This window comes from Cyprinus carpio, chromosome B20, assembly GCF_018340385.1.
Source record: "Cyprinus carpio isolate SPL01 chromosome B20, ASM1834038v1, whole genome shotgun sequence".
NCBI lineage: Eukaryota > Metazoa > Chordata > Actinopteri > Cypriniformes > Cyprinidae > Cyprinus > Cyprinus carpio.
Window position 1 is genome coordinate 9,198,916 of NC_056616.1, and position 26,282 is coordinate 9,225,197.

General features: G+C 38.1%; 2 protein-coding genes across 8 annotated transcripts in view; both read left to right on the plus strand.

The window, feature by feature from the left end:
• The first annotated feature begins 390 nt into the window (after positions 1-390).
• On the plus strand, positions 391-24,353 carry LOC109091526 (flavin-containing monooxygenase 5-like). Of its 7 annotated transcripts, none has more exons than XM_042747436.1 (9): positions 391-654; positions 913-1,053; positions 2,038-2,226; positions 2,529-2,694; positions 2,857-2,999; positions 5,506-5,705; positions 14,204-14,559; positions 23,238-23,310; positions 23,419-24,353. In XM_042747436.1, the coding sequence occupies exons 2-9, from the start codon at positions 922-924 to the stop codon at positions 23,846-23,848; spliced, it is 1,689 nt and encodes a 562-aa protein (XP_042603370.1). In that variant the 5' UTR covers positions 391-654; positions 913-921; the 3' UTR covers positions 23,849-24,353. The 7 variants fall into 7 exon arrangements, with proteins under 7 accessions (XP_042603370.1, XP_042603365.1, XP_042603363.1 ...); XM_042747435.1 differs by lacking the exons at positions 391-654; positions 913-1,053; positions 2,038-2,226; ... (2 more) ...; positions 5,506-5,705; positions 14,204-14,559 and adding exons at positions 9,206-9,358; positions 12,658-12,838; positions 19,957-20,145; ... (2 more) ...; positions 21,874-22,073; positions 22,205-22,560; XM_042747431.1 differs by lacking the exons at positions 391-654; positions 23,238-23,310 and adding an exon at positions 14,845-14,917 and having other exon boundaries at positions 907-1,053.
• A 1,040-nt stretch (positions 24,354-25,393) lies between these two features.
• prrc2c (proline-rich coiled-coil 2C) overlaps positions 25,394-26,282 on the plus strand; it is a 28,143-nt gene continuing 27,254 nt past the window's right edge. Inside the window, exon 1 of the mRNA XM_042746866.1 lies at positions 25,394-25,587. The gene's annotated coding sequence lies outside the window, so the exon portion shown is untranslated. The remainder of the gene's footprint in view (positions 25,588-26,282) is intronic.

The following is a 26,282-nucleotide window of genomic DNA, read 5'->3' on the forward strand; positions in this document are numbered from 1 at the left end:
AATAGGCCTAATAATAAAATCAAAAATCTAGTCAGTTGGCACACGTCTGATATTCAGTGTTAAACACTGATTTTTTTTCTTCAGTCATGACTGAAGTAAAGGGTTAACCCTGGAACATATATCACCCCATAGCCCTTTCACCTTATTCTTCATGGGCTTTCAACTTTAGTTCAGCTTGTGAACAAACACAAACATGTGATGCGTGTCGTTATCGACCAAAGACAAAACATATGCATTTTTAATGTTATTTTAATATAGGCAACCTCTGCAAATAAAATGTTTGTTTTATTATTAACTACAGGTTTTAGAGACTATTGCGAAAAACCAGTGGACTCATCTTTGGTATTCTGATAACATTTATGACAACACCCAAAGATAAAGACTCGCATGTCTGTGATAATGTTTGAACATTCTTGACTTCAACACTTAAACTACGTTGTTTTTACCCATAATTTTTTATTCCGGTTTGATCCACCTTAAACTAGTGGCAGCTGAGACCACCCTCTTCTTTGAGTCTTCAGAAACGCTCAGTTGTTTACAGGCTGATTTCAATAAGACGGTTGCCAGGGAAAGCTGCTCCAACTATTTGGAACAGAAAAACCTCCTTTTGGCATTTTTGAATGCTGAGGGCTTGATACCATCTTCAGTTTAAAGGTAAGATTTATATTTGTGTCATAAGTGTCAAGCTTGCAGCATATGTTTAGACTGGTGTCTGTCTTGTGTGTGTGTGTGGTTAAATGATTAACGAATAAATGCTGCACATTCATGCCAAACATTGTGAATGAATCCTTGAATACCTCATCAAAGGTGCACAACTGTGGAGACACTAGTGTAACAGTATGTTTTTCATAAACATATGCATTATCACCATTTGCTTTCTTCAACTGACTGATCCGTGTCTCCTGCATGCAGACTGGCAGCATGGCTAAGCGTGTGGCTGTGATTGGAGCAGGCAGCTCTGGACTGACCTCCATCAAATGCTGCTTGGATGAAGGGCTGGAGCCTGTGTGCTTTGAGAGCAGTGATGATATTGGAGGACTCTGGAGGTTTAAGGTTCCATTTTAATGTTTGGAGTTTGAACAGCTGAACAATAAAGGCGAAGTGTGTCATTTCTGTCCCATCTATGGTACCAAAATGAACTGGAAAATTACTAATATAATGATAAATGACAAGAATGATTTGTTGCAATACAAGATCAGGTGCCAGAAGCCCTTGCCTTAATATATACACTGCCATTTTAATACAATAACTTTCAAATGTTTGGGGTAGATAATGTTTTTGAAAGAAGCATTTCATGCTCAATAATTATTAAGATTTTTGATGTTTTTTAAGGTAGAATTTTTGTTTTTGTGATTTGTTATTACAATTTAAAATGAAAGTTTTCTAATGTATTTTAATATACATTAAAATATAATTTATTGTGAAGGAAAAGCTGAATTTTGTTTAGCAGCCATCACTCCACTTTTCAGTGTCATACTGATATTTTTGTGGAAACCACATACATTTTTTCATGATTATTTGATGAATAGAAAGTTCAAAAGAACAGCATTTATTATTATTTTTTTTTTTTAATTACAACTGTCTTTACTGTCACTTTTGATCAGAATTAAAGTACAGTAGTGTAAATCAATTATTGTTGCACCACCTTCTTTTTATGGTAATTTCTTTTTAGTTTTAAACGTTTTTTTTCTTGATATTTTTTGTTCTGACCTGTTTAACTTGCATTTTCTGTATGGAAGTAAAATCTAAAATTAAAATGTATTATTATTATTGTCTTTAACACTCTCGCCAATTACCATTGGTCAAAAAACAGATAGCCCCGCCTTCAAACTCACACTTTTCAATGAATTGGTTGTTTACACTTTTGGGGACAATAATCCTTCAGTTGGCTTACTTATTGTTTATGCTGTACATTATGATGGGATAAGTATTTTAACAATAAACAATATTACACACTTTACATTTAAACAAAACTTTACAAAGCTACAAAGCTAATCCGTTCAAAGTCATTGACTGTATCCCCCTGTTCATTCACAGGAAAAACCTGAGGCAGACCGTTGCAGCATTTATCGTTCTGTCATAGTGAACACCTCTAAAGAGATGATGTGCTACAGTGATTTCCCTGTGCCGGATCATTACCCCAACTTCATGCACAACTCTATGATCGTGCAGTATTTCAAACTCTATGCTGAGCACTTCAACCTGCTCAAACACATTTACTTTCAGGTAATTAACACCATGGTATCACATCTGCTGAGATTTCACCTAGTAGGAAATATTCCGGGTTTACATCCTCATTGGTCCTGGCAAACATACATTTCAGCCGATCAGACTTTATGGTTTGAGTTTGGGATTAGGACTATTTGACAACAGTGATGTTCCAGGAACACATCATTCTTGGGAAAATTATTCTCAGATAGTTGTGTGTTTTTCAGGATCTATCATATTTTTTTGAGTTTTTGAAACAGCATTCTCTGTGTAAAGATGACAGGTAGCAGTCATGCTCTGTGTGGTTGGGTATATTTCAGACCACAGTTCGCAGTGTGAGACAAAGGCCTGATTTCTCTGACTCTGGTCAGTGGGATGTGGTGACCGTGGACAGAGATGGACAAGAGGAGACACATGTATTTGACAGTGTGCTAGTGTGTGCAGGACACTACACACAACCCATCAAACCCCTCTCAGACTTCACAGGTGCTCACCTGATATTACAGCACTCTGTCATCATATATACAGATTGTACAGCATTCAGCGCTGTGTGTAGGATAATTCCCTGCATGGCTTTGTATAATGGATTTAATATGTATATGGAAACAGTATATTAAATAAATTTAACTGTAATTTTATGTTCTGCAGATATTGACACATTCCCAGGGACAATAATTCATAGTTGGGAATATAAGGACCCTGATCCTTACCTTGGAAAGAGAGTTGTTGTCGTTGGGATTGGGAATTCTGGTGGAGACATTGCCGTAGAGCTCAGCAGAGCATGTGAGAAGGCAAGTGAGATTTAATAGTTTAATATTAGGTCTGATAATTTTGTACAGATTTTTTTTTTAAGTTCCCAGCAGGGTCAAAATCATATGGAGATATGAAGGGGGGGGAAACAGACAAATAGCAACTGAGTGATAGGTGTCATTTATTCCACAAAACACTGAAGAACAGGTAGTCCACAAACAGAAGAACAAGAGGTACCAACAATAAACAACAAACTCAAACTGAAAAGACAGGAACTTAAATACCAGACCAAATGAGCATATTGACTAAGTTAACAAGACACAGGTGAACTAAGGCAATCAAGGGGAGACAGAAACTAGGTTGGAGGGAGGAGCCATGGTGGAGGAAGGGTTGATGACTCCAGGAGGTTGACTGACAGCGGCGGAGCAGGTGGAAGAGCCCAAGGTGATGAGGATCCAGAGTCAGAGTAGATTACTCAGGCGACCGAGGTGCAGGCAGGTATCTGGAAGGCCATGGTGGAGCCAGAGTGACAGGACCAAGGTAGATCTAGAGTGAGGGAGGAGCCTGTCAGAGCCAGAGCGACGAAGGGACGATGCGCAGCCAGAGGAGTAGAGTCCAGAGATGGCGGATGGTCGAAAATTGACCAAGGCGGAGCCGGAAGGACGAGGGAACCTGGCAGAGCTGGTGGACTGATGGGCCAAGGCAGAGAGGAGGGATCTAGGAGCCATGGTGGAGCCGCTGGGTCGACAGACCAAGTCGGAGTCCAGGACTCAGAGGCTGGAGGCAGAGACAAGGGATCCTCTAGCCACATCACCAATGGAGACTGGCAGATCCACAGCACAGATGTGGGCTGAGGGGCTGGCAGCAAGCAGTGGCAGAGGGACAGAGAATAGGTGTGTTCGACATCATACAGCATTGCGCAGACTGATCCGCAAGAGTAGTCGCTTGCAATCATGTGCAGAATTGAAAGCAGAGACATCAAGTCAGACACTTTCTGCTCCCGGTAGTGACGCTCTCGCGGTGTTTGTCAAATGCACAAACTTTTTTTATACTGCTTAATACAGTGCCATCTGTTCAAGAATAAAGTTCAAACATACAAAGTTCTGGCATGAAACTTGATGCGTCACCCTAACACCGTTTGAGTGTATCCACTGAACGTAAACAGCATACACTGTTTATGTTCAGTGGATACTCTCCAAAATTGTGCTAGGGTCTGCATCCAAGTCCTCTGAGACCTGCCTCAGTTCACCCTCAGCTGTGGTGCAGTGGGCGGGGCTTTCCTCCACCATCGCATGCATTGTTGCCGGCTCTCACACCTGGTCAGATTATCTGTGAGGCTCTGGTTCCGGGACGATCCTCAGCTCTGTCGCTCTCTCTGGCGATGGCTCGTCTGGGTCGGGAGTGGGGCTGGTGTCAGCCTCTTCTGATCCACAGTCATAGATGAACTGCATGAAACCAGCACCCATTCCATGTAGTCCGCAAAGCTCTCTCAAGGGCCCTTCCTGGACAACTGCTCATGTGTGGCCGGAGTTGAGGCCAGTGCACAGGAACGTGCATAAACAGTCATCCAGAAAGGTGTTCCTCAAGGGAGCAGCTCCCCTGCTCCAGGCAGAGCAGGTTGACGGCGGCAAGGTAATCAATGAAAACCAAAGTAAAAGATTGGCAAAAATGAGAAAAATAAACGGGGTTAACACGATGGGATGCTGTCTCTTCTTGTGGTCCGTTATTCTATCACGCAGCTGTGAGATGAAGGCAAAGGTGCTCAAAATAACTTAATCCAAATAGGGTGTGTATGCCACAAAATCTGAAGAACAGGTAGTCCACAAACAGCAGAACGTGAGGTACAAACACATTCTTTAATACTTAAATACCAGACCAAATCAGGATAATGACTAAATTAACAAGACAGGTGAACTAAATAAGGCAATTAAGGGGAGACAGAAACTAGATCAATGAACAAAGTCTAAACAGGACATTGGTGTGACAGGATCCAACTGATTATTTTCAAATTAAATAATTAAGTATGAAATAAAATTGCAACCTTTTGACAGCTAAATAAATCAATACTTTTCAAAAGTAATGCTTTATGGTAGAATTCCAAGGTACAACATGTAACCACTTACTGTCGACACTATTAATCCATTTAATGTCACAATTAGCATATATTAACATAATACCAAAATAAGTATATGACTAATTAATTTAGCATACTAACTAGCTATCGAACAAGAAAATATATCAAATTCATCCTCATAATACAATAGATATTTGCCTTTTTTTAAAAGAATAATTGTAAATGGTTAAAAATGTTGGGGGTAATATAACAAATATATATTAAATAGTATGTATATAAATAATGTACATTAAACTTACCATGAAACCATTTCTAATGTAATGCAGTGTTTGTTATATATGTGGTTACTCTATTGTTTCTCATTAATATTCTCCTATTTTGACAAGCTTACATTCTCTAATCTCTAATCACATCTACTAATTCAGTTTCCATTTCTCAAATTGCTTTGGTCTTCCTATTCCCCATTCTCTTAGACATTCCTGAGTACCCGGAAAGGTGCTTGGGTCATAGGTCGCATGGTTGGTAGAGGGCTTCCTCTAGATATGACGATGGTCAGACGAGTTCAAGATCTGATTTATGGCCTCCTGCCTCGAGCTCTGCTCAACTGGTTTGGGGAGAGAAGCCTCAATCAGAGACACGACCACAAGCTGTATGGACTACAGCCTGCTCACAGGTGAAGGGTCAAAACATGCTCCTCAAAGACTCTTACCAAACTCTTTTCATTGTTGATGATTAAAGTAAAGCCCTGGGAGTTTAAAAATTACCTCATGATTCACAGTGACCTTTACCCATGTTTTGTGATTCCAGGCTCCTCGATCAGCGTACCATTATAAACGATGACCTTCCAGGTCGCATTCTGGTTGGAAAACTGGTGATGAAGCCAAATGTGCAGAAGTTTCAAGGCTCAACGGTTGTCTTTGATGATGGGACTGTTGAAGAGAAGATTGATGCAGTGATCTTATGCACAGGCTATGATTATAGATTCCCCTTCCTCCCCGCCTCCTTAAACTCTGGTTCTGATGGAGATATGAAACTCTACAGAAGAGTCTTCCCTCCATCTCTTGAGCGTCCAACACTGGCCATCATGGGCCTGCTCCAGACCAAAGGGCCGATCATGCCAGCTGTAGAGCTACAGGCACGCTGGGCCACCAGGGTCATTGCAGGTACTGAGCAACCATAATAAGTCATGAGGGTAAAAAATTTGATTTGTAGGTGAAGTTAATATAGAGAATCATATTAAACATATTTTTATATCATTATTGGTATAAAAATAATAAGAATAATGATTTATTAATTTTCCTGTTCTTCAGGACTAAACCATCTTCCTCCAGCTGAGAAAATGGATAAAATAATTGAGAAAGACATACAAGCAAATTTAAAGAGGTAATTATTTATTCACCTGGATGATCATTTCAAATAGGTTTTATTTTGACAATTAATCTGCTATCTCTCCACAGTTACCCTTGTCCCAAGCTGGCTGCCCTTCAAGTGGACTACATCCCTTACCTGGACACAATAGCAAAGGAAGTGGGCGTCTGTCCCAACATTGCTTGGCTGCTCCTGAGGGACCCTGCTGTTGGTTTGAGGGTTTTCTTCGGGCCCTGTACTCCCTACCAGTTTCGATTGAGCGGACCGGGGCACTGGAGAGGTGCCCGTCAGGCCATCCTTACCCAGTGGGATCGTGTGGCCAAACCCATGAAGACACGGCCCATTCCAGAACCTTCATCCTTCAGTTTATTTTTTTGGCTGGGCCTGTCAGGAGGGGCTGCAGTGATTTTTGCTTTAATGGCAATGCAAAAGAAGATCCCACTGTTTTTGAATATCGATTAGATCCCATAGATATCCCACACTCAATTTTTGGGTACCTCTGATTTGCGTTTAAACTTTAACCTAATTGTTTCTTAATCTAATTCTTGGAGTTCATTATCTTTTATAATCCATTTATATTTTAAATTCTCATCAAACATTGTTGTCAAACAAGTGTTGTTGTTTTTTTTTTTTTGGGGGGGGGGGGGGATATTTTCAGGTAATATACTAATATGTCTTTTGACAATCATCACAGAAGTAAAGTGTCAGCATTTTTTTCATCACTCTATATATTTTAAATAAAAAAGTCATTGGAGAAGCCTGAGTCTGTCAGGGCTGGTATTTTGTGATTGTGAGATGAGATGATGATTATTATCATGCCTCCACATCATTTAGTGCCTCTATGGAATTACATTTGGTTCAATAAAAATGAACGTAACTTTATAAAACTGAACGTAACTTTTTCAGAAACTATCAAAAATATGCCATTACAAAAGAAGAAAAACACAATGAAAATAAAAAAAATTAACTCAGTCGCAAAAATTTAACAGGCTCTTCGAATATGCTTCATTCTTTGTTAATGTTTTTCAAAGATTCGTTTTCGCTAATCGTGGATTCTGAATGCATTGCCACAGAATTCGCTAACGCTTCGCAGCTTTTCGTTTGGTGTTTTGACACAAACCTCTCGTGGGGGCGGGCTTAACACTCATCTACTCTTATTGGATAGTGAGCTTTTGATGGACAGGTGCTCTCTGACCGGGAAGTACAGACGTCACTCAGGTGGCACGCATATTGGAAAGCTCTCGCGGTGATTAAATCTGGTCTCTACCGCAAAAATTCTTTTTCACAGACAAAGTGAAAGAAATTTATTTTAAGCTCATACATAGGTTCTACCCTGTAAAGAAGTTTATACAAAGATTTAAATCTGACATTGATTTTACAAGCTCTTTTTATTCGAGTTCTGAAGAAACTGTACACTTATTTTGGTCATGTCACTACACTCTTTGGGATGATATTGGTGTGTTTGTCAAGTAAGATTTTGCCAGGCTTCTCAGTACATATGAAAAACATTATATTTGGGTATTATGACTCTGACCCCACCAACGAAAATATCAGTTTTGTTATTCATTTAAATTTTTTCCTAAACAAATTTCACATTCACGAATGCAAATTCTCCAACTGTAAACCTGTCTTCTCTGTTTTCCTAAAAGAAATGGAAAACTATTTGAATGTAATCTCAGTATATACTAATAAGAAAACTATAAGGACTGTTAGAATTTGCTCTGCCTTTGATCTCCTTGTGTAATTTTGAGATTTTGGCCCTCTTTTTCTTTAGGTCTATTTTATTCTTTATTGTTTTTTTTTTTTGTTTTTTTTGTGGTTTATATTATGTGATGTATGTTTATACTTTTGTATGTTTTTGTTCTCTGCATTAATAAAAAAAGAAAAAGAAAAAAAAAAGCTCTTGCGGTGATTTGTATGCAATACGTCATGCCTTGTATTACTAAATATGTAAATAATATTTGACCTTCGATCATCTCAGTCTGTAAAGATGAGCTCTCAGGAGAGACACGGAGCGGCTTATTCTTTGTTATTGTTTTTCAATTCAAGGCAGCTTGAAGTAAGCTTGTGTTACTGAAGTAACCAATAACATCGATACACAGTTTTATTCATGTTACAGTGTGCAACAGTTCGTTGCGGGTTATTATTGTCATTCAGTAACACAAGCTTACTTCAAGCTGCCTTGAAGGACAAGAGCTCATCTTTACAGACTGAGACGATCGAAGGCCAAATATTATTTACATATTTAGTAATACAAATCACCGCGAGAGCTTTCCAATATGCGCGCCACTGAGTGGCGTCTGTACTTCCCGGTCAGAGAGCACCTGTCCATCAAAAGCTCACTATCCAATAAGAGTAGATGAGTGTTAAGCCCGCCCCCACGAGGGGTTTGTGTCAAAACACCAAACGAAAAGCTGCGAAGCGTTAGCGAATTCTGTGGCAATGCATTCAGAATCCACGATTAGCGAAAAACGAATCTTTGAAAAAACATTAACAAAGAATGAAGCATATTTGAAGAGCCTGTTAAATTTGTGCGACTGAGTTCATTTTTTTTTTCATTTTCATTGTGTTTTTCTTCTTTTGTAATGGCATATTTTTGATAGTTTCTGAAAAAGTTACGTTCAGTTTTATAGAAGCAAATGTAATTCCATAGAAGTCTGGGGCAGGAATACATTTTAAACACTTTTCCAAGACGGTTTTAATGTGACCTTGACCTTCATATTTATTTTTAAGCTTTTTTAAAAGTCGGTTTTTGTGTGGTGTTGGTATTAAAAGAAAACGGGACTTTGCTGTCAATTTTGTCATCATTTTTTTTTTACTAATTCAACATTACTGACAGCAAAGCAAGTGGCTACCGTGATCTCCGCCCCTTTACATTTACATCTACATCTACACAGGGGTGTGGTGTAGTGGCCAGCATCTGAATTTATGCAATCTGCGATCACAACTTCACACGAGGTAAGATGGCACGCCGCAAACCTTTATTAACGTTTAACAAAACTCCATTGTTGATTGACACAGGCGTATGTGTTTACGTAACATTATTTAAAGACGGCAAAGCTGCTTGCCTGTCCAAGTCGGACTGAAATCTGATGATTTATATTTATAGGATAGTATGTTCTTTTTTTTGTCGATTTAGGATGTCGATTTATATTTTAGTTTGTTATTGTCAGGGGTTTAGCAAGTATTATTGGATATGGATTGGTTTGTTTTTGTAACGTCAAAATTTAAATCATTGCAACTACAAGTTGATATGTGATTGTGAAATATTGTAACGCTTGGTATTTTATTGAGTCAAGGTTGCATTGCAAGAACTTATTTGCCAACTTATTGCGCTTTTTTCTTCTTCTTTTCTTGGTTTTTTAATTTTTATTCTGCTCTCGCAGTGCGAAAAGCACCTAAATGGGATGGGAAGTGTAGATGCAGTCCAACCAGTTAAGAAAATCCATTTGGCATATTACTACATAGCCTAATGCATGTTAATGTATATAGTATATTAAGCTTGAGATATAAAAGGAAAATGTCACGTGTGAACAGAATATTTTCTCTGCATCAATTTAATCAATTTAAAATTCTACAAAAATTTAGTTGTGTGTAATAAAATGTCATTTCCGCCACAGAAAGCAATCCAACATGCATAACAAATCTATCAAAACGTGCATAATTTGAGATATGATGAAAATAACACTGGTGGATAGTTTCATGCTTCTGAAAAGATGACAAAGTTCCATAATAGAATGAGGGTGCTTTCACATCTCTAGTTCGGTTCATTTGGTCCGAACCAAGGGCAAACAATTATACATTGTAGCATTTTTCAGCTTTTTTGGTTCCTTTTCACACCACACTGATTGCTTTGGTCCGAACCAGTTGAAACGAACCAAAATGCAGTCACATGACAACACCCACATCACTCATTGGCCATGACGTATTTCCTAAACTGCTTTTCGATTGGTCAGAATTTACGTGCGGGAAAATTCATTTCCAACATAAGAGGAAAAGCCAGCAAACAACACGGAGACAACACAACTATGGAGAGACGACTGCGCGGCTGGTTTTGTCCCTGGCCATAATCTATTACATTGTTTGTATACACCACAACATGCAAACAATACATTTCTATAATGAAGCGCGGATGCGGCTTGAAAACAACGTTCTAATGTATGGGATTATTATCCTGCCATGATTCAACACTGAAAATAAAGTTCTGAAAGGTTGAAACTAAGTGTTCGAAAACTCAAAATCTTACAAAAAAAAGTTTTGCAAGATCGAAAAATAAGATTTGCAAGGCTTGCAAAATGTAAAAAAATAAAAATATCTCTGCAAACATTATGTTGTTTTTGAGATTTCCTTCTTCAGAACTGCAACATTTTTTTTTACGATGTTGCGCAAAGAATTTTTCAGATTTTCAAATTTGTCAGTGTTCTTCCACTGTATTAGTTTGTTTTCCAGGTTTGAAACCTTGTAAATGGTGATCTGAAAACTGGTGTGCGAATGTGTGAAAAAAAAGTTTTGAAACTCTGAAAACAGAGTTTTGCAGGCTTGCAAAGTGGTAAAAAAAGAGAAAAATTCTGCAAACATAATTTTGTTTTTGAGTTTTCCTTCTTCAGAAGTGCAACACTTTTTTACGGTGTTGTGCAATCATTTTTTCAGAGTTTCGAATTTGTCACTGTTCTCCCAGTTTATAGTTTGTTTTCCAGATTTGAAACCTTGTAAATAGTGATCTGAAAACTGGTGTGCGAACAGGTGAAAAAAAGTTTTGAAACTCTGAAAACTGAGGTTCGAAAGGGTTTTTTTTTGTAAAGTAGAACTTGCATACACGTTTGAAAAGCCAGAAGTAAACGTCAGTTCTGTATAAGATGATTATTTTTATTTTACCTTAATATTACATTGACTTAATTTGATTTAAAATTCACCTGCTGTAGCACACTGAAAAAAAGTTTTTCATTCATCCAATTAAAATTTTTTAGGGTAATGATTCACATCTCTTTTTTTAACTTTAGCCAATAGTTATTTATTTTTCATTGGCTCAAGTAAAAAAATACAGATGTGAATCATTACCCTATGTTTTTTTTAATTGGACGAATGAAACACTTTGCATCTTTGTTTTTGTCTTTGTGTTTCTGTGGCTCAGTGGTAGAGCAATGCGTTAGCAACGCAAAGGTTGTGGGTTCCATTCCCAGGGGAACATATGTAAGGTAAAAAATAAAAATGAAAAAATGTTAGCCTGAATGCAATGTAAGTCGCTTTGGATAAAAGCGTCTGCTAAATGCATAAATGTAAATGTTTTATTCGCACCAACATGATTTTAACATTTTGGAATAATTTATTTCTATAGCATACTTTTATTTAGTCTCACTGGTAAAGACCTTTTTTTTATTTAAAACCAAGTTTAAAAACTAAAACAAATACTGAATGCTGATTAAGAAACATCTTCTTGAATGTGTGTTGATTGTGTTGTTTGGATTGTAGAACTACAGTATGCAGTTGTTGCCTTTAATTTCACATGGTTACAGTTAATCTTTTAATTTAAGGCCAGTTTATGTAGTTTCAACCCAATTCAAAAACAAAAGCTAAATGCTGATGTTTGTACCATCTATGTTGATATGTTTGTAGGCTACTTACTGTGCAGTTACTGCCGTTAATTTCAGATGGTTACAGTTATTGTTTTCAATAGCCAAAAGCCAGTTTGGCCTATTAAATACCAAATAAACACAATGTTTATGTATATTTTCCTTCTTTCTTGTTTGTTGCTTAAAGAAAAAAAAAAAATTGGAAATCGGTATCGGAATCGGCCAGTTTGCTTGTAAAAAAATCGGTATCGGAATCGGCCATGAAAAATCATGATCGGTGCATCCCTAGTGCAAACTGTCAACAAACATTTTCTCATCCCATAATGCACAGCGCAGCTGGTTTAGTCCAAAAATGATCAGTACTTTTTGCAGTTGGGTCTGTTCGAGGTCGGATCACGTTCTCACCACAAACGAACCGCTCCAGAGTTCGTTTGAAAGCATACCGAGACCACCTCTTCAAGCAGGTCTCAGTACGCTTGTTTGGTCCGCCTTTGGTGCGCACCCGAGTGCGATTGCTGCTTTCACACCTGCCCAAACGAACCGCACCAAAGGGGGAAACGAACTCTGGTACGATTCAACCGAACTAAATGAGGCAGGTGTGAAAGCACCCTGAAAATCATGGGTTTGGAACTTCTAGGGTGTGCATAATTGGTGATCATTTTTTGATAAACTATTCCTTTAATTTAGATTTTTCTATCATCTCCGGCTGTCTTAAGTCTGACTATTGTTGGTCATCATGGCTAAACGTGTTGCTGTGATTGGAGGAGGAACCTCTGGGCTGGCCTGTATCAAATGCTGCTTGGATGAAGGTCTGGAGCCAGTGTGTTTTGAGACTAGTGATGACATTGGAGGACTCTGGAGGTTTAAGGTGAGATATGTCTGTATGATTGGCTCCATTGAAGTTGTGCATGTGAAGAAAAAAACGGGGCCAAGCACTGAGCCCTGAGGTACAGTTTATTGCAAAGCAGCAATAAACAACATGCTGCAAGAAAATGATCCAGTTTGCATGTCTTTCCTTTTTAGGAAAATCCAGATCCAGATCGTGCTAGCATTTACCACTCTTTGATTATCAACACTTCGAAGGAGATGATGTGTTTCAGTGATTTCCCCATTCCTGCCCACTTCCCAAACTACATGCACAACTCCCTCATCATGGACTACTTCCACATGTACGCTGACCACTTCCAGCTCAAGCGGCACATCTGCTTCCAGGTCAGAACTGAAAGGTTTTAATGACACATTAAAACTGTGAAGTTATGAACATAGAGTACCGTATTTCAAGAATTCACAAGTTAATGTTTTGTGTTTCCTAGACAAAGGTTCTTCATGTTACACCAAGGCCAGACTTCCCTCACTCTGGACAGTGGGATGTAGAGACAGAGTCCAAAGATGGTCGGAGAGAGAAGCAGGTGTTTGATGCTGTGATGGTCTGCACTGGACACCACTGTCACCCTAATCTCCCTCTACAGGACTTTCCAGGTGCAACACATGTGATGACTAAGCAAACAGAGTCTATGTGCAAAGTGCAACAACATAATGTCAATAAAGATCAAACAATCATAGTGTACAAACTTTGGTGTACATGATTTATTTGGAGTCATTGTGATCTTATTTTTTGGAATAGTAATTGTTTATGGTTAAATTCTTCTATTTAGGTGTTTACAAGTTTAATGGGGAATTGTTAGGGAAGAGGGTAGTTGTGATTGGCATTGGGAACTCTGGAGGAGATATTGCTGTGGAGCTGAGCAGAATGGCCAAACAGGTGATATGCTACAAAAACAGAATAAAAAAAAATATAGTGTATGAATTATTTTACTCCTATTGAAGCCTCTGTTTTCCACATTGTTTCCCTTACTTTAATTCCAGGTTTATCTGAGCACTCGAAGGGGATCTTGGATACTAAATCGTGTAGGAGACAAAGGTGTTCCTTTAGATATGTTGTTAAATAACAGAATGAGTAATTGGCTTTTTCAATTGTTGCCTGTTGGATTTATCAACAACTTTGGAGAGAATATTGTTTATTAGATTTTTGTCTGTTGGATTTATTGGCTGATGGATGGAACTATTTTTTGTTAGATTTTTGAGAAATAAGACTCTGATGATGTTGGTCAGTCTTAGTATTGGTACTTAAGCATGAGGAGGTCATCTTTATGAAAGTAGAACAAGACAGAATCCATGAATGCTTCTTTGCTGCAGTCAGTTACATTATATAATGTATATTGTTTTATTCCAGAGTTTTCAGTCAACATCCCATGGTCAATGATGACTTACCAAACCGTATCCTCTCCGGTACCGTCTCAGTCAAGCCGAACGTGCAAGAGTTTCGTGGATCAAGTGTGGTGTTTGAGGATGGCACTGTTGAAAATGACATTGATCTGGTGGTGTTTGCCACAGGCTACACTTTCTCATTCCCCTTCCTGTCTTCACATGTAATTCCTGTCTCAAAGAACAAAGTATCCCTGTACAAATACGTATATCCCCCAGGACTGGAGCGGCCAACTTTAGCCGTGATTGGTCTGATCCAGCCTCTGGGAGCCATTATGCCCATCTCTGAGATTCAGGCACGCTGGGCCACTCGTGTTTTTAAAGGTATCGAATATGACCGTCTACACAGAAAAATATACATGTTCCTAATGTATATTTTCACCAGAACGCTGTAATACAGTTTTTTGTGAGGGTTTTACACCCTGTAGAATTAAACAAAGAATTTTAGACAATAATTTTGTTTTTCATCATCATCAGTTTGGACTGGTTTTGAGTTCTGAAAGTTATAGTATGACAACATTCTGTAGTACTTGTACATGACCTATATGAATATTGCAGAGCATTACGTATACAGTGTTTTTGTACTAAAGCTGTGATATCCTCACTTAGGACTGTGCAAACTGCCTACAATGACTGGAATGATGAAAGACATTAAAGCAAAAGAGGAAGCAATGGCTCGAAGGTTCTTCACACTTGATTTAAAAAGGCTATATGAGACAGCACTTACACAATTTCTGGAGTTAAAAGTACGTATTTTCAGTGGATCTTGATCTTAATGGTGTTCTCATGCAGGTATGTGGCCGCCCAGAGACACACCATCCAGGTCGACTACATCCCCTACATGGATGAGTTGGCTAAACAAGTAGGTGTCTGTCCTCCTATCCTGAAGTTGCTCCTGACAGACCCTAGACTGGCTCTGAACGTCATCTTTGGGCCCTGCACCCCGTACCAGTTTCGTCTTCACGGTCCGGGCCAATGGGAAGGTGCACGTCAGGCCATCCTGACTCAGTGGGATCGAGTCAACGAGCCCCTGAGAACACGCTGTACTCCAGAGCCGCAGTCACAGCGCTCCTCTCATTCACTCATGTTCTCAGTGTCTGCTGCAGTGCTGCTGTCTGCTCTGTATTACAGCAGAGCCAGTCTGCATGCACTCATAGCAGACCCTTCATCGCTTCTGGACAGGATCAGGGCTTTTATACCATTGCCACTGACCACACAGTGATCGTGCATGTGAATCAAAAGACATCTGAAGAAATGTCTTTCCGTTGTGGTAAACCATAGTCAATATCATTAAAAAATGTCTAAAATGACACAATGCAAATGCTTGATATTTATCAGCAAGTGCCTTAACATTTATAACACAGTTTGTGTATAATGAGCATTTAATCTGATTGTAAAATAACTGTTTTTATTTGCCTGTAATGTGTATGTAATTATTTTAATATAATTGTGTGGTTTTAATTCACTAGCAACAACCTGATGGGCGTTTTGTTAAAATCTTTTTAGCATGTTAATGTTCTCTAAATATATATGTACTCGTAGTTAAATATTAATGAAATAAAAGGCAACTGGTGTACTTAAAGTAGACTTTGATGATTGTTTTAAATAGGGCACTTTTTTGTCAAATTGAAAGTTTTAAAGTACCTTTTAAATCAATGTTTTAATAGTCTTTTGTCGTGTTTCAAAAAAATTAACTTATTTTGACGTGTTATGTTTTTTGCGTGTTTACTGCTCTTATCAGTACACTCTTTAGAAGTTATTGCTGCCTGTATAAAGTGCACTGTGCGAGATCCAGTATGCAGAGCAATATGAACTGTAACCCATTTTTATATTAACTAGAATAAAGAAACTATAAGGTGACATGGTGATAGAAAAAATATGAGATGGGAGGAAAAAACTATTTCAATGCATTTGTGTTCCCTCAAAAACTTGCAGGCAAAGTAAAACAGAAATATAAATTTTCACCTTGTAGAGGAGCTCTACAAACTAATAAACAATAACTTATACTTTTGTCATAATGCATCCTGGGTAACACTTCTGTGTTTCTGTGGATGTGTGTTGTTTGATTAACAGGACTGTGTGGTGATGAAACTAAAACTTAATATCTAAAACTATGTCAACATTATCTAGTTGAACATTGACCAGATATGGCTACAAATAATTGAATCCCTGCCTCTTTTACAACCCTAAAGGGGGTGTGGTGAAATTTTCACAATACTCTGAACTGAACAAATTAAATTTATTCACTTGCTGCTTCACACTTGGTAAGATTCAATGCCACAAACATTTTATTGACACTAATATAACTATTTAAGTAGTTAATGTCCATTTAATATTATTTAATTTCACTGTTGTTTTTAAACAATTATCTGGTTTTTTTATGCAAATAGTTGCAGAGGCTGTGTGCTGTAAAAGATGACATTCGCAAGCTACTGTCAGTGTTTAGCAGGTCGATTTTACTATACATTTTGACATAGGATACACTAGTGACGATGCAACAGGGCCATATGCATGCAAGAACTGGAAGCCTATACTATCTACTGTGTAGTGAATACATACAGGATTACATAGGAACAACAACAGACCACTACATACAGGTCCTTCTCAAAAAATTAGCATATTGTGAAAAAGTTCTTTATTTTCCATAATGTAATGATAAAAATTAAACTTTCATATATTTTAGATTCATTGCACACCAACTGAAATATTTCAGGTCTTTTTATTGTTTTAACACTGATGATTTTGGCATACAGCTCATGAAAACCCAAAATTCCTATCTCAAAAAATTAGCATATCATGAAAAGGTTCTCTAAACGAGCTATTAACCTAATCATCTGAATCAACTAATTAACTCTAAACACCTGCAAAAGATTCCTGAGGCTTTTTTTAAAACTCCCAGCCTGGTTCATTACTCAAAACCGCAATCATGGGTAAGACTGCCGACCTGACTGCTGTCCAGAAGGCCATCATTGACACCCTCAAGCGAGAGGGTAAGACACAGAAAGAAATTTCTGAACGAATAGGCTGTTCCCAGAGTGCTGTATCAAGGCACCTCAGTGGGAAGTCTGTGGGAAGGAAAAAGTGTGGCAAAAAACGCTGCACAACGAGAAGAGGTGACCGGACCCTGAGGAAGATTGTGGAGAAGGACCGATTCCAGACCTTGGGGGACCTGCGGAAGCAGTGGACTGAGTCTGGAGTAGAAACATCCAGAGCCACCGTGCACAGGCGTGTGCTTTTTGAACCAGAAACAGCGGCAGAAGCGCCTGACCTGGGCTACAGAGAGCAGCACAGCACTGGACTGTTGCTCAGTGGTCCAAAGTACTTTTTTCGGATGAAAGCAAATTTTGCATGTCATTCGGAAATCAAGGTGCCAGAGTCTGGAAGAAGACTGGGGAGAAGGAAATGCCAAAATGCCTGAAGTCCAGTGTCAAGTACCCACAGTCAGTGATGGTCTGGGGTGCCATGTCAGCTGCTGGTGTTGGTCCACTGTGTTTTATCAAGGGCAGGGTCAATGCAGCTAGCTATCAGGAGATTTTGGAGCACTTCATGCTTCCATCTGCTGAAAAGCTTTATGGAGATGAAGATTTCGTTTTTCAGCACGACCTGGCACCTGCTCACAGTGCCAAAACCACTGTAAATGGTTTACTGACCATGGTATTACTGTGCTCAATTGGCCTGCCAACTCTCCTGACCTGAACCCCATAGATAATCTGTGGGATATTGTGAAGAGAAAGTTGAGAGACGCAAGACCCAACACTCTGGATGAGCTTAAGTCCGCTATCGAAGCATCCTGGGCCTCCATAACACCTCAGCAGTGCCACAGGCTGATTGCCTCCATGCCACGCCGCATTGAAGCAGTCATTTCTGCAAAAGGATTCCCGACCAAGTATTGAGTGCATAACTGAACATATTTATTTGAAGGTTGACTTTTTTTTGTATTAAAAACACTTTTCTTTTATTGGTCGGATGAAATATGCTAATTTTTTGAGATAGGAATTTTGGGTTTTCATGAGCTGTATGCCAAAATCATCAGTATTAAAACAATAAAAGACCTGAAATATTTCAGTTGGTGTGCAATGAATCTAAAATATATGAAAGTTTAATATTTATCATTACATTATGGAAAATAATGAACTTTTTCACAATATGCTAATTTTTTGAGAAGGACCTGTATTATGCTTAGGTTCCCTTGTCAAAAAGAAGATAAATTAATTGTATTGAATGTGCAAATGTTGTGTACTTAAAATCTTAAAATGTATATTTAAAAAAACAGTACTTGCAGGTAATATAATATTGATAAATAAAAGGCAGTGTGCTTAAAGAGAGTAAGTTTAAGTAAATTCATCAAATTAATAGTTTTACTTCAAATTATGTTTGATAAACAATTTGTTTCATATGCTTTTGTCATGCTTCAATGAAGTACTTATCTTGATGTGTTGACTAACATAGTAAAGCACATGTAAAGATTATAATTTGAACTGTAGTGTCATTCAATATTATTTTTAAAGTTAATATATTTTAAAAGTACTAAACTGCAACTAAATCATAACAAATGTTTAATTACAAATATATTTAAATACATGACTGTAACATGGAGGCATGACAACGAAGTGATGAATCCAAATGTAGGCTTTATTTTAGCAAAGTAAGCAGAGCCAAAGCAAGGCAGAGGCAAAGAGTAATCCATAAAACAGGCGATGGTCAGGGAAGGCAGCAAACTATTACAAAACAGATTAAAAGTCCAAGATCAAAAACACAAAAGGCAAGGCAAGGTGGATGACAAGAAAAGTTACAGGCTAAACAATCACCAGCAAAGTATGTGTGTGTGCAATTCTTATAGTCATCCTGATAGGAACAGCTCTGAACTGATGCTGAACTCTGATGAGTCCAAGCAAAGGATTATGGGAAATGGAGTCTGGGTTGAGCAGAGCTTGTGGGCACTCCAGTTAGAGATTGTGAAAATGGCATACAAGTTTCTATTGAGAAGACATCAAATATAATTTAGTTTACCACAAACACTTGTCAGTACATTAAGCAATACACTTTAACCAAATTTCAAAGACAGTATAAGTAATTATGAAATTACATATAACGAAATACTTAAGTCCTACTTGGTGGAGGTCTTACAAAACCTAACAAAATTTAATTGTTTCTGCAGTACATTGTGGAAACTTCTTATTAACAGCACTGTCATCATACAAATGTTCAAAGTAAAGCCTATATATATTATGATATTTTTTTGTCTTTTTCTAGACACCAGTTAAATAGTTTTATACAGTATTTCACAGCTTTGGTCTATAGGAGGTAAAATCATATAACATATTCTCTACCATTGTTGACATGTATGACATACTGTATAGAAACAAGCATGAATCTCATTATTTATTTCTACCACCTGCATTTGCTTAAAGTCTGACTGTTGTGGATCATCATGGCTAAACGTGTTGCTGTGATTGGAGGAGGAACCTCTGGGCTGGCCTGCATCAAATGCTGCCTGGATGAAGGTCTGGAGCCAGTGTGTTTCGAGACAAGTGATGACATTGGAGGACTCTGGAGGTTTAAGGTGAGATATCTCTATATGATTGGCTCCATTGAAGTTGAGCATGTAAAGAAAGAAAAGGGGCCAAGCACTGAGCCCTGAGGCACAGATTGTTGCAGAGAAGTAATAAACAACATGCTGCAAGAAACTGATCGAATTTTCTTCATGTCTTTGCATTTTAGGAAAATCCAGATCCAGATCGTGCTAGCATTTACCACTCTTTGATTATCAACACTTCAAAGGAGATGATGTGTTTCAGTGACTTCCCGATCCCTGCCCACTTCCCAAACTACATGCACAACTCCCTCATCATGGACTACTTCCGCATGTACGCTGACCACTTCCGGCTCAAACAGCACATCCGCTTCCAGGTCAGAACTGAAAGGTTTTAATGACACATTAAAACTGTGAAGTTATGAATATAGAGTACCGTATTTCAAGAATTCACAAGTTAATGTTTTGTGTTTCCTAGACAAAAGTCCTTCATGTTACACCAAGGCCAGACTTCTCTCACTCTGGACAGTGGGATGTAGAGACAGAGTCCAAAGATGGTAGGAGAGAGAAGGAGGTGTTTGATGCTGTGATGGTTTGCACTGGACACCATTGTCACCCTCATCTCCCTCTACAGGACTTTCCAGGTGCAGTACATGTGATGACTAAGCAAATGTGCAAAGTGCAACAGGATTATGTCAATAAAGGTCAAACACTCATAGTAAACTTTGGATGTACAATAGTTATTAGGCTTTATCACAACTCTGCTGTACAGTAAGTGAAAGGTCCCTCTCATTTTAATGTTGAATATAAATATTATTTATGGTTAGTAAGTTTACAGGGCTTGAAAAGAATGATTCAATATCAGTTTGTGAGTTCTCACTTACATATAATCAGATAAAGTGAAGAGTATCCATATTTGGCATGCTGTCTGAGGGGAGGGATCCGAGCTCGCGATTTAGCCCAAACCCAGAGTACTCCCCCTCATCCTTATCTGGGATAGTAATAATTGAGAGAGAGGAGCTGGTATGGTGGAGGGATGAGTCGGTTGTATATATACCTCATATTGTGTAATTAATTTGATTATCTGAATGTTTCCATCTGGTGGTAATTGGTTGATTGTCTAAACATGCACCTCCTGAACTTTGTTAATAGAACATCATGTTCAGTATGCATATGCAATGATTCACTAAAGTTATTATAAATGTTATATATTAAATGCTACATTACATATAACTGGATTTCAATCTTGACAACTCTTGAGATAGTTTTAACATGTTAATGGATATGACAATGTTACAATATTTGGTCTTAGTTGATCAACACTTTCTGCCACTGCTGTTAATGCTTCTGGTGCTCCAGAGCAAGTGTGGAGTTGCTGCTGCAAGTACAAACATGGAACTAAACTAGCACAAATAGGCATCATAAAATCATCAGATATAGACAGGTGGAGCTGGGGGAGGTGGAGGGTTTCAGAGGAACTCTAGTAGTTGCAGGGCCATCTTACAGTAAACACTGAACCAGACCATTTTTTGTTTAGATGTTGATCATTAAGTGTAGGTAGTGGGTGGAGGGTTTAGTGTTTGATGTATTCATTTGTGTTTTTTTTGTTTTTATTTTTTATAGTTGTTTAATGTTTTATCTTTAGGAATAAACACGTTTAAGGGAAAATTCTTCCACAGTCGTGACTACAAAAACCCTGAAGAATGGCGAGGGAAGAGGGTAGTTGTGATTGGTATTGGGAACTCTGGAGGAGATATTGCTGTGGAGCTGAGCAGAATGGCCAAACAGGTGATATGCCACAACTACAGTATAAATAATTATAGTGTATGAATTATTATTCCACGTGACATATTTTATCAATATTACATTACACCATTACATTGTTTGATAAATATTACAAAAAAAATTACTTTAAATAAATACTCACTCCAAAATACTCACTCCTTCATGATTTTCCATGATGTTACCATTTCTTTTTGCTGCGAAACACAAAAAGAGATAATTTGATGGTGTTTTTACATGCACTGCAGTGAACAGGGACTTTTAAAGGGCCACAAAAGTACCAGAAAAAAAGAGATGCATTTGACTTGTTTGTTATATTTCAGGTTTATCTGAGCACCCGAAAGGGATCTTGGATATTGAATCGCGTAGGATACAAAGGTGTTCCTTTCGATATGATGTTTAATAACAGAGGGCTAATGTCGTTTCTTGGATGTTTGCCACCTGGATTTCTCAACAAACTGGGAGAGAAACAACTCAATAAACGATTTGACCACAAGCTCTATGGGCTGCAGCCTGCGCACAGGTACTGTGAACACTGGAAGAAATAAGACTCTGATGATGTTATTCAGAGTTAAATGAAGCATATTCTCTTCAATATAATATAGTGTTGTATAGCTCTGTTTTGTGTTTTTTATTTTTTATTTTATCTGGCAGAGTTTTCAGCCAACATCCCATGGTCAATGATGACTTACCAAACCGTATCCTCTCCGGTACCGTCTCAGTCAAGCCGAACGTGCAAGAGTTTCGTGGATCAAGTGTGGTGTTTGAGGATGGCACTGTTGAAGATGACATTGATCTGGTGGTGTTTGCCACAGGCTACACTTTCTCATTCCCCTTCCTGCCTTCACATGTAATTCCTGTCTCAAAGAACAAGGTATCCCTGTACAAATACGTGTATCCCACAGGATTGGCGCACACAACTTTAGCCGTGATTGGTCTGATCCAGCCTCTGGGAGCCATTATGCCCATCTCTGAAATGCAAGCACGCTGGGCCACACGTGTTTTTAAAGGTATCAAACATGACACTGAACTCCTTCACTCCAAAAAAATAAAGGTTCTTCATTGGAATTTATGGTTTCATGAAGAACATTTAACATCCATGGAACCTTTCTATTGTGCAAAAGGTTCCATAGAGGAAATAGGTTTTAAATGTTCTTCACACTAAGAAAAAATGGTTATTTTAAGAACTGAGTACTGAAAGGTTCTTTTGGGAACCCTTAACGGTTCTTCTGTGGCACTGTTGCGAAACCCACCTTTTGAAACTTTTATTTTATGAGTGTACGCAGAGAAATATGAGATGTCCACCTGCAATCCTGTACATTATAATTTTATTAAAGATTATAATTAACCTTTTACAATATGACAAAATGTTTCTTGCATCAAAAACATGAACCATTTTTTCTGTAGATTTAGACTAACACTACTGAAGCTTAAAACATCTATGATGTTCTTGCAGCTTTAATCGGTCTTCTTAGTTTGGAAGTTTTGAGTTTTGAAGTTACAGTTTATCTACACAGTACATCAAACCCTTGTTTATAATAAAAATAAAACCCTTTATATTTTTTCATGACGTTACCCTTAAAAACACATTAATCTTTAATCTTACATAAACATGTAAGAACATTATTAATGTCCATAATTATACAGTGTTTTTTGTATGTAACAAAGCTGTGATATCCTCACTTAGGTCTATGCAAACTGCCTCCAATGAGTGCAATGATGAAGGACATTAAAGCAAAAGAGGAAGCAATGGCTAAAAGGTTCTCCACACTTAACATCTCACATGAACATATGTCACAGCAATTTCTACAGTTATAAGTTTGTAATTTTAGTGGATCTTGATGAGTCTTAATCACACTCTCATGCAGGTATGTGGCCGCCCAGAGACACACCATCCAGGTGGACTACATCCCCTACATGGATGAGCTGGCTAAACAAGTGGGTGTCCGTCCTTCTATCCTGAAGTTGCTCCTGACAGACCCTAGGCTGGCTCTGAACATCATCTTTGGGCCCTGCACCCCGTACCAGTTTCGGTTGCATGGACCGGGACAATGGGACGGTGCACGTCAGGCCATCCTGACTCAGTGGGATCGAGTCACCGAGCCCCTGAGAACACGCTGTACTCCAGAGCCGCAGTCACAGCGCTCCTCTCATTCACTTATATTCTCAGTGTCTGTTGCAGCGCTGCTGTCTGCTCTGTATTACAGCAGAGCCAGTCTGCACATACTCATAGCAGACCCTTCATCACTCCTGGACAGGATCAGGGCTTTTATACCATTGCCACTGACCACACAGTGATCGTGCATGTGAATCAGAAACATAACATAGTTGTATAAAATCTGACAACACAAGACATCTAGGCTAAATTGTAAAAAATGGCAAAAAAGTAGTCTGAAATTCTTTCATTTTATAAATTTGCTGTACTGAAACTGATTTTTAGACTTGGATTGTATGTGTAGTTTTGTATGTAATTAGTTTAATTGTTGAAACCAGCATGCACTATCAAACTCTTTTATTGTTTTTATTGAGTTGCATTATATGTATAACTTCCAGCTTTAACTGCAATTTAAAAATGCAACAAATACTGTAATTTTAGTAAATATACAGTATTTGTAACTTTCTGAGCATTAAATGAAAAGTATAAATATACTTTTTCAGCACTACAGAAGTGATTTTAACTATTGAGCATACTCGATTTGTTTCATGTAATATCAAAATGTTACTGTATTATTATGAAGAAATGACCCTTTCAGTATCAATGCGAAAAATAAGTCAATAAAAATAACAGTATATTTTCGTGGAACAACATTTAGTTTACTGGATCAGTGCTCACAGTCAATAATATACATAAGTGCATCTCATTGTAAATATTTTTTTTTTGTGGTGTAGTAAGCCTAAAAAAGCGAGGTGTGCATGTTTATGTTTACTACTGCACATTTCTTGTGGATAAGCAAGGATAGGCTATAAAAGTTATTAGGTCGCTATTAGGACACTTATTGTGTGAAAGTATTATTTTATAATTTTCTTATTATATAATTTTAATTGTATAGGCTATATTTTCCCACAACACTAATTTCTTAATAAAATTTATTTTTCATGGAAAAAAAATGGTATGGGTGAGTAAATTAAAAAAAAATAAAATTAAAAAATATTACCTTGTATATATATCCAGCTAGGCTAAAAGTTTTCGATTTAATTTGGATATTGACTGAGATATTTCTGAGAAGAAAATAAGAATCAATTGTCCATCTTTTATGTAATTGTATACACAAAGTTTTTTGGGGTGAATGTGGAAAATATTATAAGAAGGTAAACAGATATCAAGATGAATAATTTTGATTAAAAAAATAACTAAAAAAACATTTGATTATTTTATGAAAATTCAGGAAAACAGCACTTGTTTGGAGAACATTAATAAAATAATTAATATATATTTAATGAATTTAGAATTTTTGATCAGTGAATGATTGCTATGTACACTGGCACTTTTGTGTAGCCTAATTTGTTTACTTTGTTCCAATAATAAAAAAAAACGACAGTCAAGTTCCACCCAAAAGAGGATAAAGGGCGCCCTCTGCTGTCTCACGTGTTAAGGACGCTGAATCCCTCTTCGGTTGTTGGTGGTGACGTTGGGCTTTGGTGGTTAGGGGGGTCTGTAATTTTTGATTTTGGGATAGGGTGGGTTGGGGGTGTGGCATTTTTTATTGTGCGAGAGAAACCGCCAACCGCCCGTTACTGCTCCCCTCACAGCGGCGGCGCGACCAGAGACACATACAGGGGAAGTAAACGGAGGGGGGAAAGGGAAGTGAACGCTTGGGTGTGTTTTGTGTTGTTGTTTTTTGTGGGTGTTTTGCGGGTCGCTAACCGCTCGGCTAGCTGGGACTAGCATAGCACGAGCTTTTGTAACCCACAGCCGGCCTCGCTCTCTCTCTCGCACACGCTCAAGCACACAATACAAAGGGACAGGACACAGACCTTCTGGACAGAATAAACGATATAAGGTTACTTGAAGAGAGAAACGGGACCAGCGGAGACAGGTATGTTAACGGCTAGTCAGCGTGCTGCTGCTTCTGCTGTTGTTCTTTTAGAAGAAAAGACTCAGTCTCGCTAATGTTAGCACTGCCATGAGCAACGACAAACCACGCAACCAAAACCAGTTTCTTTTCTTTCACATAGGTCGGCATTAATATGGCCAGGTTTAGTTTATATTTTGCTAAAAGGTGATATCCGGATAGCTTGGGGCAGAATTTGGGGTGAATGGGGGGTTTGGAGGCCACCTCACAGGGCCCAGTTGACCAGACATTTTTGATAAATGACTCATTTTGCCGGTAAAATACCCTTGGGGTTGTTTGGAGAATTGTTTGGTTTGTTTGATGCATCCACACGACTTCAAACCGATAGTTATATTATTGCATTTTAAATCTGAAAGGCAAGTTCGAAGTGAAGGAAGGCAGTAGTTATCCAGTGTCCTATTCTTGGTGGTGCAGAGGTAGGTTAGCCAAAGGTGATGGCTCACATGACTTTTCCATGCACATCAAACAAAAAATTAAAATCAGTGCATGCAAATGTGGATCAGATGATTTTTCTTTGCAAATTGAAAGTGTGTTAAGATGAGTTCATTAGAATTGCATGCTTAGTCCCCATCAGTGTTAGACTTATGCATATGTTAGGTTTAATTCTGGAAATTCTGCTTTTTCGTGTTTGATGCGTGAAACTAAAGCAGCTAAAATTA

Excerpts from the sequence above, each read along its gene's own strand:
- LOC109091526 (XM_042747431.1), top strand. The coding sequence starts at position 907 with ATGCAGACTGGCAGCATGGCTAAGCGTGTGGCTGTGATTGGAGCAGGC. Across the intron at positions 1,054-2,037 it reads GAGGACTCTGGAGGTTTAAG|GAAAAACCTGAGGCAGACCG; the intron begins GTTCCATTTTAA and ends GTTCATTCACAG. Across the intron at positions 14,560-14,844 it reads GGCCACTCGTGTTTTTAAAG|GACTGTGCAAACTGCCTACA; the intron begins GTATCGAATATG and ends ATCCTCACTTAG.